General features: G+C 44.3%; 1 protein-coding gene across 1 annotated transcript; it reads right to left on the bottom strand.

Annotated features, from left to right (window-relative positions):
• Positions 1-2,030: 2,030 nt before the first annotated feature.
• On the bottom strand, positions 2,031-3,785 carry LOC125591798. Its single transcript, XM_048766653.1, has 2 exons — positions 3,030-3,785; positions 2,031-2,933 (listed from the first exon to the last, which is right to left on the bottom strand). The coding sequence occupies exons 1-2, from the start codon at positions 3,783-3,785 to the stop codon at positions 2,031-2,033; spliced, it is 1,659 nt and encodes a 552-aa protein (XP_048622610.1).
• Between the last annotated feature and the right edge of the window lie 10,202 nt (positions 3,786-13,987).

Raw genomic sequence — 13,987 nt, 5'->3', positions numbered from 1 at the left:
GATATCCATGGAATCAAAGCCAGAGTCGAGTAGGGCGACAGCCAGGGAGAGTGAACATCTTCCGTACGAAGTATGCATACATTTAGTATTGAATAGATTATTGATTTTGGTTCAACTAGTTAAGATTTCTCTATATGTTGTATTAACGTTCACTATTCTTGTATTTATACAGCTTATCTACGAATCAGGGCAATTATTTGAAGATATAAAAAAGATAAAAGAATATATCTCAGTAGAATTGTTTCCGAGATTCTAGAGCTGGAACCTGATAAACTAGAGATACTCAAAGTCGAAAACAGGATAATAAAGGAAAAAAGAGTCACAGATGCCACCATAGAAATAATTTATGCTCGGTTGATAAAACATCGGGTAAGTTCTCACTTGATAATCTATGAATGATATATATATAGTGTGTTTAAATGATTTATCTTTTGGCTATTATTAGGTTATTCCAGATGAAACTATCAAGAAGGACTGGAGTTCTTATTACGGTCCAGTGAAAAATCAAGGACCTCACGGTATTCCTCTGTTTTTACATTGTTTTTTTTTTCGTTTTTTCTTTTCACTTACACATTTGACTATATTGATAAACAATGCACAGATATCTGCTGGGCGATTGTGGCTGTGGAGATGGTCACAGCTATTCGTTGGATTAAAAACCGTGGAAAAGGGATTGAGTATTCCTACAAAGAGCTCGTGGAGTTTGTTTGTCCAAGGAGGGGAATACTTAATGAGAAACTGCACCACTTTTGCTACAAGCTGAACATAATGTCTGCCTTGGAATACGTTATCAAGCTGCGGATCGTCCTTTTGATTGGTGCACAAAGCCCCCACCTGCTCGTGTCTTAACCAAACCCAGCCTTGGCTTTATCGGTAGTGCACATAAGATCTTAACTATTGAAGAAGCTCTCATCAAATGCCAATATTTCAACCGGACTATAATCGGATCAAAGGGGTACGTACATGATTTGTTTTTCGTGTTACAACACAACTGACGTTTTATGCAGGTATCTTTTGTTTCCATGAAAATAAGGATCATCTTGAATGGGGTTTTTAATATTGACAGGGGATTTAACGTGGTCCAATGTACAAGGATCCAGTGTTTAGGGGAATGCATGCGGTCTCAGTGACCGGGTCGGGAGTGGAAAACGGAGAGAGTTTCTTGTGGGTCCGATCATCACACGGTACTGATCTCGGCCAAGATGGCTATTTTCGAGTTTCTATTGACGTTATGATACTTCGAACAAGCAAAGGTCAAGATCATGAGGAACGTTATTTCAAAAAACCGACACCACTACTTGAGAGGTTTTGTTGTCCCGAGGTTCTAGATGAGAGTGAGGAGAAGAAAAAGATTGAAGAACTATCGAGACAATTTGAAAATATGGATCAAAGTTCAGTTTCTTGAGTTGAAAACGTAAATAATTCATATGCGGCTTGTGATGTTGATTTGAGTCGCGTTCTGTTGATAATGTTGTTCATAGTGTTGGACAATACTCGTTTATATTATTATGTTTTGCAGTTTGTTTCTTTTGGCGTTGTAGGAAGGAGGAAACACATGAAGGAGAAGTAATATAGAGAGCGAGAACAAAAGAAATATATGGTGAACCAACGATCCTGCAGCACCACTTTAAGTTTTTAACACCTGACAATATTTTGATTCGTTTTTCTCTGAGAAATGCAGATGGATTATACATACAGACTTATACTTCTAGGTTCACCAACCAATAGGATTGTGTTATTTAATATTCGACATCTTTTAAAAACGAAATAAAATATTGTCAAATTATATTATTTTTTTAAAATTAAAAGGTAAAAAAAAATAAATAAAAAATAGTAGTAATTACAAAAAAAATATTTTTAACGTCGTCAACAAAACATTAAACCCTAAATCCTAATCCCTAAATCATAATCCCTAATCCCTAAACCCTAAATCCTAAACCCTAAACCCTTGGGTAAACCCTAAACTATAGGATAAATCTTAAACTCTAAATCAAAATCACTAAACGCTAAAACACTCAAGGGTTTAGAGTTTATGATTTAGTGAAGTAATCTGTTAAGACTAGGATGAATCTCTTCTGTCGAGAACTCGGCATTGGCCCGATTATATCCATTCCCCATCTCATGAAGGCGTATGGCACCGTCAAGGTGTGGAGCAATTCTGTCGGGCTGTGTATGGTTGAAGCATGTCGCTGGCACCTATCGCATTTCTTGACATAGGATTCGCAATCTGCGTTCATTGTTGGCCAATAGAAGCCGAGGCTTTTCACTTTTAGTGCGAGAGCTCGTCTTCCTGAATGATTGCCTGCTGCTCCTTCATGTGTTTCGGCCATGACCAGCCTTGTTTCGTCTCCAAAGATACACCTAAGGAGTACTTTGGTTGCAGTCCATCGATGGAGTGTTCCATCCATGACGACGTAATGCGCACTGCATCTTTTGAGCCGCCTTGCTTCCCATTTCTCTGTAGGTAGTATCCCGTCAGATAGGCAAGCGATGAATTCCGTTCGCCAATCTTCGAGTTGCTCTTCCGTTGTGCGAGGTTCCTCTTCATCGATATCCATGGCGTCGGCGATAGATGCTGCAATGGCAAGTTGTTCCGTCGGGGGGCTGATGCTTGGCTTTTCAATCCTATGTATTGGGATTGTGCTTTTCACCTGATCGTGTAGCTTACTCCCAAGGGCTGCGAGTGCGTCTGCACATACGTTCGTTAGCTCGAAGAATTCAAAATCTTGTGTAAGATCTTTGACGAGTTTCAAGTAAGCATCCATCCTATCGTTCCTGACGTCGTAGTCTCCGAGAAATTGACTTACCACGAGTTGGGAGTCACAGTATGCGTTGATCCGTTTAGCTTTTACTGCTTTGGCGAGACGAAGGCCTGCGATGAGAGACTCGTATTCGGCTTCGTTGTTGGATGCCGGAAAATCAAAACTGAACGACTGTCAATCATGGGACAAAGTATGTGCAGAGAAAGATGAAGAAGGTTTGGGTTTTAAGGACATCACTGAACCTTTGTTCGTAGATGAACCATGTACGTGCAGTATCCAGCTCAGACTTGGCAGCACAAGATCTTGTTCTAACTCCGGCGTTAGCTCGATCAAGAAATCAGCAAGAACTTGCGACTTAGCAGCTGTGCGGTTCTTGTACATGATGTCGTGTTCGCTAAGCTCAATAGCCCACTTTGTTAACCTTCCCGATTGGTTGGTGTTTTGCATTACCGTCCTGAGGGGCTGGTTGGAGAGCACCTCGATAGTGTGCGATTGGAAATAAGGTCTGATTTTTCTTGCCGAGGTGATGATAGCTAGGGCCATATTTTCCAAGGTTGGGTATCTCGTTTCCGGTTCCGTCATCCGCTTGCTGGTGTAGAAAATAGGTTTCTGTTCGCCATAGTCTTCTCGTATTAGGACGCTGCTAACAGCCGAAGAGGTGACGGCAATGTATAAGGATAGAGTGTCTCCGACCTTGGGCTTCGACAGAACTAGAGGTGTCGTTAGGTAATGCTTCAGTTGATTGAAAGCTTCCTCGCATTTTTCGTCCCAAACGAATCTTTTATTTCCTCGCAAGAGCTCATATAACGGGAGGCATTTGTCAGTGGATCTTGAGATGAACCTGTTCAGTGCCGCAATCCTTCCGGTTAAACGCTGAACCTCGCGGGTGTTCTTCGCACTAGGGAGATCGAGGATAGCCGTTATTTGTTTGGGCTTTGCTTCGATGCCTCGCTGGGTGACAATGTAACCTAGGAACTCTCCAGACGTGACGCCGAAGGTGCATTTTGCCGGATTTAGCTTCATCCCGTACTCGTTCAGTTTTTGAAGCAGTCTTGTAGATGGTTGAGATGGTCCTTGGTGCGAAGTGACTTGACCAGCATATCATCAATGTAAACTTCCATAGTGTTGCCGAGTTTGTCGGCAAACATTCTATTGACCAGACGCTGGTAAGTCGCTCCTCCGTTCTTTAGGCCGAAAGGCATGACCTTGTAGCAATACGTCCCTCTGTCTGTTATGAATGCCGTTTTCTCGCGATCGTCTGTATGCATCATGATTTGATTGTATCCGGAAAAAGAGTCCATAAATGTTAGGAGCTCGTTGCCGGCAGTCGACTCCACCAGACGGTTGATATGCGGGAGAGGGTAACTGTCTTTTGGACATGCTTTGTTCAAATCCGTGAAGTCAACACAAATGCGCCATTTCCCGTTTTTCTTTTTAAAAACGACGGGGTTTGCTAGCCATTCCGGGTACCGTACTTCGACGATGAAGCCTGCGTCAAGCAACCTGTCAACTTCCTCATTCACTGCTTTGGACCGTTCGGGTCCGAGCTTTCGTCTCTTCTGTCGAATAGGCTTGAACGTCGGATCGACGTTTAACTCGTGAGATGTTATTGCGGGGTCTATACCCTTCATATCAGAAGTTACCCATGCAAAGGTCGAGGCATTTTCTTTGAGGAAAGAAATGATTAATGACTGCAGGTCGTCGGAGAGATAGGCGCCAATGTGCACGACCTTCGATGAGTCGGCTCCATCGATGGGAACCTCGCGGATTTCTTCCTTCTGAGGGTAGATCTTATGTATTGGTTTGGTGACCGCGTTGCCGAGAGAAGGTGATTGTTGCAGCTTGACTGCGGCGATAAGGAGCTCTCTCGCGGCCCGTTGGTTCCGCACTCGCACCCCACGGCCGAGTATGTCCTGATCAGACACATACTCGCGGGAACCCGGTCATAATCATAGTACTAACTAATATGCCCGAGACGATGACTCCTAACCGTCTCACAGTTTGCTAAGTAAGGTTTGGCCGACCGAACACTTGTAAATTACTTAGAGATCGAGTTAGGAACCGTTGTCGTCTAAAAGATGTTTTTACGGTCTAAAGTAATCCTATATTGACTCGTATCTAATCGATGTACGTCAAGCAAACAAGGGGAACTTGACAAAACAACCAAACAAAACTCAAACAAGAGTCATTGGAATTCACAGCCCGTACTGTATCGCTATCTCAATACGGCGCGAAGTCACACACTCTATAATCATTTTCCTATTTTCACGCAACTCCCCTATCTTTTCTCGCGACGAGATCTGTACCGAACACTCAAAAGAAAAGCAAGACGAGTGATGCAGGATTCATAAAGAGAAGAAATAAGTATAGTCTTAACAAAAGGGGGAAGGGAATACAACAAGAGCAAGAGTGCCGAGAAAAGACAAAAGAAACAAAGCGACAGAGTTACTCCTCGGGGTCTTCAGCCCGCTCCTGCCCAGCGGTTTCACTACCGAGGGACGGCTCCGAAGGATCAGCATGCACCGACCGCTCCGCATCGACGCCCTTGACACGAATCGTCGCTTCGCCTTCACGAACCTCCGGCTGACCTTCGGGAGGATGAGCTTCGGAACCAGTCGTCTCTCTACTATGCTCCTTATCAACCGCTTCACCGCCATCATCTTTATCCGACCCTTCACCCTGATTACCCTCTGGGTTCGAAACAGAAGAGTCGGAGATCTCAAAGACATCCTTCCCGACGGATTTCGTTCCCTCATCAAGAGCCTCAGAAGCGAGGGCCGGCGGATCGGCTTTCGACGATCCTTCCCCTGGGAACGAGATGGAGCGATCGAGGCTCCGGGAAGATCAGCAGGGCTTCAGAGAACTACAGCAGTCCTCGGATCAACCAGATCCGCATTGGATCCATATGGGTCAAGGCCCACAAAGGTTCGCATATCGACGAACTGAGAATCAAGGTGAAGTGGAGAAAGAGTCAAATCAATCTCCGGGATCTCACCGGGATCAAGTTTCGAGGCTTCTTCCTCGAACTGCTTCTCGCGGGCCGCGAACGTATCGATGACATCTTGAGGGATGTCACGACCACCAGCCTTTAAAGCCTCAAGGCATTTCTTGGTTCCAAACGCCTGGCCCTGAAGCAACTGTGCTGTGTCAAAAGGGCCGCGGCGAGTCCACCATTTGCGCAAATTTCCAAAGTGCCTGTTGGATTTCGCGATCATCTCGGTCTCAACCCTCACCCTCTCCTTCGTAACCTCATAAACACGCGAGTCCCTAAGCCGACCCAACCCTTTCTTATGTTCTTCGGCTTTGACCCCCATCTCTTCCATCAGATTGGCCTTCCGAGACTCCAAAGTCGCAATGGTCACGTTAGCGACAGAGAGTTCGGCCTCGGCCGCGTCAGCTCGCTCCCGCTGAATCTTCTTCCGAGCAATCGCTCGTTCCCTCTTCTCAGCCATCCTCACGAACTCATCCCTCCATTCCGCTTTCTTCCGGCGGAGAAGCTTACCCTTGGCCGCCGCTGCCTTCTCCGACTTTCTCAAGGCTTCGCGAGTCTCCTTCAAGGCTGTGTCGTATTTCTCAACGACGAAATTCATGCTCCCGTCGTCCTAACATGAAAACAGAGTATTTAATTTTCCCTTTTACACAAAAGGAGCACAGTCGAAGGAAGTACTTACCAGTAATTTAGTGCGAGCAGCGTCGACGTACTCATCCTTAAAAATCAAATCAGACACGGATGGAAGAGGCTTCGGCCCGCATTTGATCTGGCTGACCAACTCAGCACATTTATAAGGAGCACAAATAAGCGGGGTGGGACCATCGTACTCGAACAACACGTGATAGGGAAACTCGACCCTTGGAGTCTTCTTCCGAGACGAAGCACCGACGGCTGATGTTCCAGGGGTCGACGAACCTGGAACACTAGCGACCATCTCTCGACCACCCGTCTTTTTGGACTTCTTCTTCTTCCGCAGCGTAACTTTGGGAGAGGCGTCTTCAAGATCATCCAACGAGGCTAAGTTGAGAGCCGGCTCACCAGCTGGTTCACTCCGATACACGGGATTGGCAACATCAGTCTCTCGCGGCCCCATGATCCTTGCAGCTTGCGACTGCCGATTGCCTTCCTTCCTCTTTTTTGATGATGGTTCAGCCGTCTCCTCTTGATTAGGGATCTCAGCTTCAACAGGAGCCGCTTCAGAACCTATGCTAGCAGGAAGGTCGTCACGGGGTCTCCTCTCCCCCTTTTTCTTCTTAGGAGCTAAAGTAGCGGTACCGGCCGAGGAAACCTTCATGATGAGGGCTCGCGTCGGTGGTGCCGGCAATCGCCATCTCGTTGGAAGGCGCAAGTAGTTCGACACTCGGCAGATTAAGTTCGACCGTCATCATCGCAATCAGATCTGGAAGCCCTCTCATTTTCCTTGCCTCGTTGATTCTCTTCTGCTCTTCCTTTGTGAATAGCGAGATCCGCCTCTTAGTCTTGTTGGCAGAGAGAGGGTAACTCGAATTCCAATCTTCTGCGAAGAACACAAGTCTAGAAGCCCGACCATTAGGCAAAGTCAGAGAGTCGTATTGAAATAAAAGAAAAGTATGGACTTACTCCTGGAAATATGATCGATCGAACGGTGAACCCTCTCCCAAGAAATATTCCCCCAATTCTCCTAAGCAAGTCCCGCAACGGCGCGAGCGCTTGAAAGAAAGTCTTCTGGATAGTCACGAGAAGTCGGATGGTCAGCTGCATAACAAAAAAAGAACAAAGGCAGAAAGCAGTCAGTATACGAAGAAACGGTACGAGTTAACGAAGATATTCTACCAAGCAAAGTGTTCCATAAGACACGGCAGTCGTCATCTGGCGGGTCTTCGAAGGCAGAGTCATCACACTTAACGAAGAAATAAGATCTCTGCCAATCCGGCGTCTTGTTAGGATGCCTTCCTATCACATTGTAGCTGGGACGCATCTTTATCGACAGAAGCCCGTCGTCGAACGAGCTGACGGACGTCAACTCCTCGAAGACACGAACGCTCAACGAGACATCAATTTCAGCAGCCATAACCATCAGGGCCACCGCGATACGCCACGAACCATTCAAGAACTGACTTATCGCTGCATCTCGGCGCCTCGCATACGATGTGATTAGTCGAGGAATTGGGAACCAGAGCTTCGTATCATCCCGAAAGTAGGATTCGTAAACACACTGATACCCAACTGGTGGCGACCAAGGCCTTTGGTGTTCCGAGGGAATCAAGAAAGTTACCCCTAGTCCATGGCGTTCCCTCAGAAGCTTCTTCACGCTATTAGGGGTTGACTGAGTCTTAGTAACATTCTCCTAGGCTTGACCGCTCACATCTGGAGAGCGCAGGAACTCGGGAGCTAACGCCGGGAGCTCCTCAAAGATCCCTCTAGGATAATAGCACGTAGGGACGTAATCGACAGCGAGAGCTCCGTCCCTCGCACCGCCGAAACCGTCTCTCGCACAAGCCTGTGGCTCATCTGGATTTCCTCTCACTTCTTGCCGATACGAACGCGCAGATTCGGAGATTAGGATCCTTTGAGACAGATCTAAATTCCCGGTGTCCATCATTGCGTCGTGATGAATCCGTTCTAATTCTTCAGGCAGTGCCTCGGTCGCATCTCTCAAAGAACTAGAGGAGGCTGCGATCTCCTTTCCTCTCCGTTTATGAGATAACCTCCCGCCAGATGACATATCGCTATCTATATCGCAACAACCACCTAGAGAGAGAAATAAGAAGGGGAAGAGAGAGAGAATACCTGAGAAGTGCGGAGAAGAATGGAGAGAATGAGAAGGAAGTGAATATTTATAGGAAAATAAGGGGTGCCTCCCCGAGGCGTCATCATTTGGCCTACATGGGCCTATGTGGGCCTAGGAACAGTTACCTAGTCGCCGAAGAAATCGGGGCGTCGCTTGGACTTCCCAATTTAATCGGCCTCAACCCCGATCGGAACCAACGGTTAAGGGAAAACCTAACCAAACCAAAACCGGTTCGGGAGAGATTTTACTAAACCACCCGACGAAGGGGAAACGCCTAACGATACCTCGCGACATCCGGTCAGGAGACATTCATTCGAAACATTCTGTCTGTCCTCCCAAACCTTTAACTTCCTAAATTCATCGAATCCGATAGGACCCTCATCTCGATGAACTGGGGGGACTTACTGTAGATGGTAAATTCGACCATCCCTCAAGGCCCGAAGAACAGATGGCCCGGCCCACATGAAGCGGAGCATCAGCTCGACGCGGCGGCTTGAAGGGTCGATCTCTCGGCGTAATACGAGAGAGCTTTCGGTGGGCTTCTTAACTAAATACCCCGAGGAAACGACTTCACGAGATCACGTGGGCTTCTCGGCCCAGCGAGTTAAAGCCCACAGAGACGACGCAAACTAGGTCACGGGAGAGCGTGAGGTCAGCTATAGAAGGGGAAGGAAAGACAACGTAGAGGGGATCCGAAATCACTGATACTCACTGGGCGGCTAGATTAGGGTTTTACCTTTGTTATCTCGCCTTGTTGTATCTCTCCGGCAAAGCCTTCGAGGCTCCGGCACCTTTCCGTTCACATATTTCCTTTCCTTGTAACCGACGAAATGCTCTTCCGACCATTAATAAGACGTCTTTGCTTAAACCCACCTCTAAAACCGAACGTTCTCTCGTTCCGTACCGTTTGCCGATCAAACAGCCAAAAATGGTGTGTTTGTCGGATTCATACAATGAAGAATTTAAGAAATAGATTTCTTAGGTTCTTGAGGCTAAAGAGAAATCAACATAGAAATCAAATGGAAAATGAACATCAAAAAGAATTTATTGATTAAATATTATATTACATGTATGATTACAAGTGTAAATAAATCTAAGAATCAATAAGCTCTTTGTATGAAGTGTTTAATATCTAAAATGGGAAGAAGAAGATCCTTGCTAAAGAGATGTGTCTCTTTATTTATACAAGGAAGAAGCTACGGCTTCATAGTAAAATGGGCATAGCTCATTGTCTAATGGGCCTTGAGGGAAGATGTAAATCCACCCCCAATAGTAAGTCCCCCCAAGTTCGTTGAGAGAGATGGAATCGATCTCTGCGAAGTTTACGAATAGGGTTTATTAGACAATGAACTAGACACATTCATGCCTATGACGGTTTAGGCGACTTTATTTCGAACTTGTGCCTAGTAAGAAGCGATTTTGCTTTAAACTCGTGCTTAGCGAAAGACGAGTTTACTTGACTCATGCTAAGGCAGAGGCGAGTTTACTGAGAGCTCGTGCCTAGTGGAAGGAGAGCTTCTGTAAACTCATGCCTAGCCAAAGACGAGTTTTTGTAAACTCGTGTCTAACAATAAGCGAGTCGACCACAAGCTCGTGCCTAATAAAAAGCAAGTTCAATTTAAACTCGTGCCTAAAATGCATGTTTACCGAACTATTGCCGCCCCGAAGTCTCGTGTTGAGATCGTGTGTGTCGAGCAAGTTGTTGGCGTGTATGCTTGTCAGGCTATGATGACGTTGAGAAACGTTCTGGCTTGTGCCGCTTGTGGTAAGATCTTCGTGAATCATAATTGTCATTTGTGGTGCAATGACAAGAGATTAATCCGAGCCGGTCACATGTCTGCCTCGCAATTGATTCTGGCTCACAAAGAAAAAATATGATGATCATCAGATTGAGTTTATCCAAAAGAGATAATCAAGTCTTATGTAATTGATAAGCAAACCATCAAATCTTAATTTGCTTAATACTCATGAGCCGTTTAATAATTTAAACCAAAGCCATAATTTCGAAAGTGATTAAAGCATGCGATGATTCAATAAGAGAGCTTATCTTTGGGTGAAGAAGTCAAATAGCATCTAGGCAGTGATAACGTTCCTTTGATGCATCAACGAGAGCGTTAGAGCTCTTGTTCCCGGTTGTTACAGAGGTGATCGCGCGATTGCCAGGATCGGGTGCCAAGATGCCAACGACTTTGTACTGAAGCGGTGAGCTGTCTCACATAGTAACCTTGTGAATCTGAATGGGACCATCACATGACGCAGCAACAAGCTGGAGCGTGACTATCGATATGTTGCGATCTCCACTTCTCGAAATGAGTTGTGGTGAAGATGAAACACGGATTGTGTCCATTGACGTTGGAGCTCGAGTTGGTAGGAGTAAATCTTTAAAAACAGAGCTCGGCATCTCGGCCAAAACGAGTTAGCTATCGCCATGGAAGATCGTTAGGGATGAAAAGGAGGAAGCTTCCTTGTAGGTTTAGGTGGTCATTGCCGTGATCTGGTCTCGAACTCGGAGCATAACTTAGCAGATGTGAAACAGAAGCTGTTGTTGAAGCTGCTGACAGAATCAGAACAGAAACTTCATAGCTTCTGACAAATCCACAAAGCTGTTGTTGGATAAGGAGAGAAACAGAAGAGGCTTCATGTTGATGAGGTGATTGACTCAAGATCCCTCTTTTCTTCTTCTTATTCATCTCCTTGCACTGATCGAAAGAAACAACAACACTTCTTCCCAAGCAAGTGTTAATCCGATCTATATCTGTCACTCTGTCGTTCTCGTAATCAAATCTAGAGCTCGGGATCTCAAGAACTCGATCCAACAGTGCAGCAAAGATCATGTGTTTCTCAAGGTAGATCGAATGGTTGCTCATCTGACCAGACAAGCAGTAACGCCAAGACTGAGACTTTCGGTCCGAGATCATGTCTTGAGGTCGTTGCAATCTTTACGAGCAAGAGGAAACAGAAGTGACGAGCTCGTGCCGAGATCAAGCTCGTGAGCTTCGTCGAGATCATTTCTCCGAGATGATTGCCAAGTTGCTGGAAGCCACAAGTTGCGGCTTCTTGGAGAGGTGATATGAAGATAAGCTCATGTCTCATGTGCTGTTTCCTCTTGTCGTCAGAACTCAAGTCGGGAGCTAGTTGCTGGAGATGAACCTTTGAGACGTGACAAGAACCTTCATGTGACGAGAAGCTTGAAGTCAAAGAGCTCAATTACAAGAAAAGATCAGAGCTTTATCTGTGGAGTCAAGCTTGGGCTCCTTGTCTTGATGGAGCTCAGAGACGTTGTTACTTTTTTTTTCTTAAGAAGATTGAGCCGGTTACAGCCTTTGCCGAGATCGTTGAGTCATCTTCCGTGCTTGTCTCCTCTAATTGAAACAGATAGTAGGGCTTCCCTTCCTCCCCCTCCTTTGTCTTGTACTCTCTGATACTTCATAGTAGAAGGTTAAGCGAGTTGGTAAGAAGAACCAACCCACAACCTCCGCTGGAGAACGACGACGTCACCGTTCCGAGAGCTTCGTCTGAATGCTACAGCTACTGCAGGAGAAGCTTCATCCATGACGGAACACAACGTAATGCTTGCTTGATCTCTCTTGAACAGACCCAAATCAAAAAAGCAATGAGCTTAGCTAGCACCAGATATGCTTCTCTATAAAGCTTGGGGAGATACAGGCTCCTTGTTGCTTCATGCTTTGTCAGCTCATAAAGCTCTCTCCTTTGTCGGCCAACAGATCCATGCTCTTGTAAGGAAGCTTGGGTTCGAAAGCATAACCCAGATTCAGATCTCCCTTCAAGTTTCACTCAGCAACAATCGATAACTCTAGTGCACGCCAAGTGTTCGACGAAACTCTTTGAAAATGGAAGATGAAAGAGTCGATCTTGATTCTTGATTGCTTTTTTTTTTTTTTTTAAACCCAAGATCTAGGTTTTTCCAAGTTTGATATGCTATGAAGATTGTTCTCTTTGCCCCCTTTTTCTAGCGCCAACTGTTTGAACCGAAAATGGTGTGTTTGTTGGATTCATAAAATGAAGAATTTAAGAAATAGATTTCTTAGATTCTTGAGGCTAAATAGAAATCAACATAGAAATCAAATGGAAAATGAACATCAAAAAGAATTTATTGATTAAAGATTATATTACATGTATGATTACAAGTGTAAATAAATCTAAGAATCAATAAGCTCTTTGTATGAAGTGTTTAATATTTAAAATGGGAAGAAGAAGATCTCTTACTAAAGAGATGTGTCTCTTTATTTATACAAGAAATAAGCTAGGGCTTCATATTAAAATGGACCTAGCTCATTGTCTAATAGACCTTGATAAAGGATGTAAATCCACCCCCAGCAACCATTATCCGTCTTTTGAGCTTTTGATGGATGTGAAATGATATCCTTTGAGCTTTTGATGAGCCATAAACGCCAATTTCGAATTTCAGTTCGATTTGATTCAAGTTCTTCGGTTTACAAATAGCCGAGTGAAAACTATATACGGTTTGATACTCTGATTAATATGGATACGGTTTAGGTTCTTTCCTAAAAAATTATTGGGTCCCCCCCCCCCCAAACTAATTTAAATAACTTTTAATTAACTAAAATCACTTCGAAGAAAGAAATAACGTTTATTCTTCTTAATACCGTTCCACTAAAGCAAAATCCGAAGTCCGACTCAGACCTATATGGATGGCATGACGGATCAATAAAAGTACTTTGACCCTTCCAGGCTTCCTTCCACCTTTGTCATATTTTCAATACATTGTACCTATAAAAGTTTACAAACCTCTATTCCCTATCCAACAATCAAATTGTAAATTGGGGTTTATCAAGTCAAAATTGTATTCTGAAGAGAGTGTGGTTGTGATTATTCGCAAAATCGAAAACACACATAGTTAAGGAATTCTTCTCCTTGTTACTTTTTTGAAGATGTTGAATGAATGAAGACATTCGTCTAATTATTGTTCCCTATGTTCTTTTCGTTGGAGAAGCAGGAAAAGGAGAGAAGGATGAAGAAAACATAAATGAAGACATGGAGAATACTAAGGAAATTGAGAATGTGAAGATGATGAGTATATTGTGGATTGATACGAGCATGAAATTGAATAATATATAGTGCATGAGTTTGTTGATGATGATTTCACCAACTGGAACTCTCTTTGCCACTTTTTTTAAGCTGTTTCGAAAGAACCATACTTCATTAATTCAAAGATCTCATACTCCACTGAAAAAAAACTGTTTTAAGATAGAAAGCATAACAAGCTAAAATAATTGATTGACTAGCTCCGAAAGAAGGTGTATGAGTTTTTAACAGTCTAACTTGCAGACAAGCTTTGAAATGCTCATTTGAATGACTACAAACTTATGTAATCAGAAGGGTTAGACATTAATCTCTAATATTAGCGAAAAGATTATAGAGTCTGGAGGATAAACTTTTCAATAGTGACGAATCTTGAACATCCGACCAAAGCCTGCAAAG

Source organism: Brassica napus, chromosome C8 (assembly GCF_020379485.1).
Source record: "Brassica napus cultivar Da-Ae chromosome C8, Da-Ae, whole genome shotgun sequence".
Lineage (NCBI taxonomy): Eukaryota > Viridiplantae > Streptophyta > Magnoliopsida > Brassicales > Brassicaceae > Brassica > Brassica napus.
This window is presented reverse-complemented; position numbering and strand designations above follow the sequence as displayed.

Excerpts from the sequence above, each read along its gene's own strand:
- LOC125591798 (XM_048766653.1), bottom strand. The coding sequence starts at position 3,785 with ATGAAGCTAAATCCGGCAAAATGCACCTTCGGCGTCACGTCTGGAGAG. Across the intron at positions 2,934-3,029 it reads GTCTGAGCTGGATACTGCAC|TCGTTCAGTTTTGATTTTCC; the intron begins GTACATGGTTCA and ends CATGATTGACAG.